This window comes from Tupaia chinensis, unplaced genomic scaffold, assembly GCF_000334495.1.
Source record: "Tupaia chinensis unplaced genomic scaffold, TupChi_1.0 Scaffold000057_1, whole genome shotgun sequence".
NCBI classification, from domain to species: domain Eukaryota; kingdom Metazoa; phylum Chordata; class Mammalia; order Scandentia; family Tupaiidae; genus Tupaia; species Tupaia belangeri.
The window spans coordinates 1,763,240-1,767,531 of NW_006159515.1; the positions used below are offsets into that span (position 1 = coordinate 1,763,240).

Sequence of the window (4,292 nt, forward strand, 5' to 3'; positions counted from 1 at the left end):
GTAATACCAGACTCTGGCTGTTCTGAACCACATATGTTAAATTGTTAGCAGCTTACTCAGCCCTAAGAATCCAGGCTTATTCTGTGTGCTTGCATGTTTTACATGTGTTCTTTTCTTTCTTTCTTTCTTTTTTCTTTTTTATTTTTTGGTTTTTATTTTTAGTTGATTCCTCTTATTTTATCAATCTATGGCCACTTAGGAAACAATTTGTCTTATGGAAATACACTAAGGTCTCCTCTTTTGGGCCTATATTCTTCTCCCAGGGCCTAAAGAGGCCATCTCATAAAAACAAAGAAAGATGGGTGGTCTTGTGGTCCTAGCTGAATAAACATGTTTGCTGTTCTGTGACTGGAGGTTCAAAGAGTGACACATCCAGGTACCTTGTGCCTTGTTTCACAATGAGTTTAAACCATCATTAGATGCCTTCTCTGACTCTTGTGCACAAATGCAGAGGGAAGGATGAACTGACAGAGCTAAGCAGAAAGACAGCAAAAATAGACCACTTTGTCCAAGGCAGGCCCCACACATTCTTGGCCACATGTTCGTGTCTACCCATCATACCTGATAATGCTACTAGTTAAGACAAACTCCTAAAGGACTTTGAATTTCTTCTTTTTAATTTAATTTTTTTATAAAGCAAAACTTACAGAATTTTTTTCAACAGAGATCTTTATGTTCTTTTGTCTATTGAATCTTTCTTCCCTTTGCCTTTCCCACCCTCTTTCCTCCTTTACAGTCTCTGGTATCTGGACTTATCTCTCTACTTTCATATCTTCAGATCTTTCCATTTCTGCTGTAAAGTGCAGACATTTGGTACATATTAAGTGGAGGTATACAGTGTGTATCTTGCAAAGTCAGGTTCACATTACTGAACATTAAGTCTTCTATATTCATCCATTTTGAGTCAAATGATACAGTCTCATTTTTTCCTATGGCTAAGTAGGACTTTCTAATCAAAAATTGGAAATGAACCAGTCTCTCCCCTAGAAAACAGGTGGAATATCAACCTGCCCATTTCCTTTCAGCGTCAGCATGACCACATGTTCCACACTGCTTGCCCTTGGAATGATGCCACTGTGCCTCCTTATCTATACCAAAACATGGGCCGACTCTGGGACCATCATAATCCCCTATGATACCATAGGTAAGTCATCTCTCTGCAAGGCTTTTCAGTATCACCCCAAAATTCTCTGCTTATTCCCACTAGGATCTCAGATTGGACTTAGACCCAACTGTTATTTACCAGCTGCACTAGCGGCAGGTTTTGCCCAATTATGATGTCATTGCAAAGTCATCTCTGTATTTTGATGAAGGTTAGAAAAATGCAAATTCCAAATTTTGGCTCCATAAGAGAATCTGCTTTCTTCTCAATCCAAATCACGAGGGAGAAGAGCTAACTTAAGGCAGTCTGGACGGAGGAAGCTAAAGTTGCTGGTGTGTGGGAGCCTCCATCTTTTCCTTAACACATAGTGTAACTAGCTCATAAGAGCAGGAGTTCCCACTCAGGCACTCAAAATGGGGGAAAAACATTATATGATAATTTCAAAATAGAGCACTAAGTAAGCATGAGTGTTTTAACAGGAAACTACCAGATTAAGCATATTGTTTGTAACATTCAGTTGTGAGCCATATTTTAATTCAAAGGTTGACTAAATACAGTCTTCCCAGCTCTGAAAATCAAATTTGCTTGCTTTGACCCTGTCTCCACTCATTTAACTCCTCAATGTTCGTCCCCATCCTAAAGGAGCCTCTTGTTCTGTTTCTGGGAAAATAGATGATTGTTGGATAAGTTGTTGGAGAACCATGGAAGGGTAAGAGAGCCTCTGGTATTCCAGAAGCAGGCATTTCCCATGGAGTAATCATCACACACACACACACACACACACACACACACACACACACAAATACAAGTGAAATAGTACATGACTACCCATCACCAGATGCTCTAAGTAGTCTTACTTTTTTTTTTTAGCTGACCTTGGAAACAAATGTCTTTTTGATGAGCTTCCTCAAAAGAGTGTAGGTTTCCCATGAAAGATCTCATAAAGAAAAGGCCATATAGAGACTCATCAGGGTGTTGTGAAAGGGACCCCTGTCCAGATGGGAAGCTGGACTAAAGTCCCTTCCCTGTCCTAGAAAGATTGTTTTGTGATTAAATGTGATCTGAGGTACGTACTACTCAATTAGAACACATTCAGAACACTAATCAGGGAGGGTCTGTATTGTAGTATTATTAGATAGTCTCCTCTCTCTCTCTACCACTCCTGTTATAAATATGAGATTTTTAAAAGTGTTTCTCTTTGAACACCCTATTCCTATTCTGTATAAGATTTCTGAGCATAAGGTCCTTCTGTTATCCACTGAGGACCTCCCAGAAACAGGTCTCCTTGTCCTTCAGTGACTACCTCCCCCCATGCATCACATGGCTTCATCCTCTAGCTGCTCTCTCAGCGGACACCTGCCTGAGGGTTAAAGAATATTGTTTGTGTGAGTGGTTGTTTGTCTGAGTGCTGATTGTCTGAGTGGTCTCTCAAAGAATCTGCCTGCTGACAAGAATTTTGACTGTACATCAGTCTTCCTTATGAAAACAATTCAAAGCTTAAAACATTTTCCCCTTGGCCAGCCATGGTGGCTCAATGGTAACCCAGTACTCTACAAGGCTGAAACAAAGGAGAAGGTCCCAGGTTTGTATCCCAAAGTGTCCCTGTACACTCTGGGCCTGCATATGTACCTGTGATCCTCGGAGCCTGAGACTGAGGGTGGGTCACGGCATGAGGATCCTATGGAGGTACCTGTCACTCTTTCTTGTTCTCACTGTTGCTATCACTTGTTCTCACTTGTTCTTGCTGTCACTCTCACTCTCTTTTTCTCTCACTCTCTACTGGAAAGACATAGATAAAAGTATTCTTCTGGAAAATGCCCTACAGAAATGTTCAGCAATTCTTTTTTTTTTTTTAGAGAGCAAAAGCTATAAGATGCATGCGTTCGCCAAAAAGACAGAGAGAGCAGAAAGTGAGAAATCACCTGAGGGGAGATGGTCACACTGCAATCCCTTCTCCTCAATTCTCCTCAGGATCTTGGGCATGCACACACACATGCCCAGCATGAGTTTAAGCCACCGGGTCCAGGACTCAAACTGTGGTCGACTACATGGGAGTCCAGCGTCATAGCCATTATGCCAACTGCTGGTCTCAATATCCGGTAATTCTAATGACAGCATGAGTGACTTATTGCATATCATTTAATGTGAATCAATTTTTTTCTTTTTTTTTTTTTTTGGAGAGGTTTTTGCTATAGGGCGTGTGCACTCGCCAGACAGACAGAGAGAGACATAGAGACAGAAAGCGAGAAATCACCCCCAGAGGGGATGGTCATGGCGCAATCCCTTCTCCTCCATTCTCCTCCTGGGATCTTGGGCTCGCACACACACGCGCCCGGCGTGAGTTTTAAGCCACCGGGTCCGGGACACAAACCACAGTCGACTATGTGGGAGTCCAGCGACATAGCCATTACGCTAACTGCTGGTTCCCCCCATGTGAATCAATTTTGAAAGCAGGAGAAACTGAGAAATCAATCAGCACCTCAGTGAAGGAAAAGGTCATTATAAGTGAGGTTAAAAATAAAAAGGGAAAAGTAAAGAAAAAGAGAAGAGTGGAAAGATAAACAACAGTTTGAAAAACAAGAATATTAATTAACTCTATTTGTTCACTGTAATCTTTGCTCTGGCTTATTTTCTGATCTTTGTGACTATTGGTTTTTCTAGTCCTTTGAGGTATAGAGCCAATGAATTGACTTCTTCCCAGTATGCTATTACCATTTTGCAAGAGAGGATCAAGGCCCACAATCTCTGCATACTAGAAACAGCCACTAGTCTACCCTGCCCTGCTCCATGGTGGCATGCATTTGGAACAACTTCCACACAGTGCTCAGCGTGTTCCAATGACAGTAAACATGGATGAGCCCTCCAAGGACGACTTCTGGGTGGGGAGAACACTACTGTCCAACGATCAACTAAAACCACTTCACAGTAAAAAAGAAGAAGACAATGCTGGCAAGCTGCTGTACCTCCTCTTCTTTATTCTGCATTCGTGACTGTCCTTCTCCAAGAACTTCACACTCATGTCATCAGCTCATTATTACAACAGCACTGTTAGGCAGACATAGTTCTACCCATTTTACAAATGGGGAAACCGGAGCTCAGCAGAGCTGACCTGTACACTTCCCACAGTTTGTGAATAGAGAAAGGTTGACCTCTGAGTCTATCCGGCCACACACATGAACCCAATCACCAC

General features: G+C 41.9%; 1 protein-coding gene across 1 annotated transcript in view; it reads left to right on the forward strand.

Annotated features, from left to right (window-relative positions):
• The window catches only part of SLC10A2 (solute carrier family 10 member 2), a 22,391-nt gene that overhangs the window by 7,578 nt on the left and 10,521 nt on the right, over positions 1 to 4,292 (forward strand). Inside the window, exon 2 of the mRNA XM_006141504.3 lies at positions 1,026 to 1,144. Coding sequence (XP_006141566.1) covers positions 1,026 to 1,144 — 119 coding nt within the window. The remainder of the gene's footprint in view (positions 1 to 1,025; positions 1,145 to 4,292) is intronic.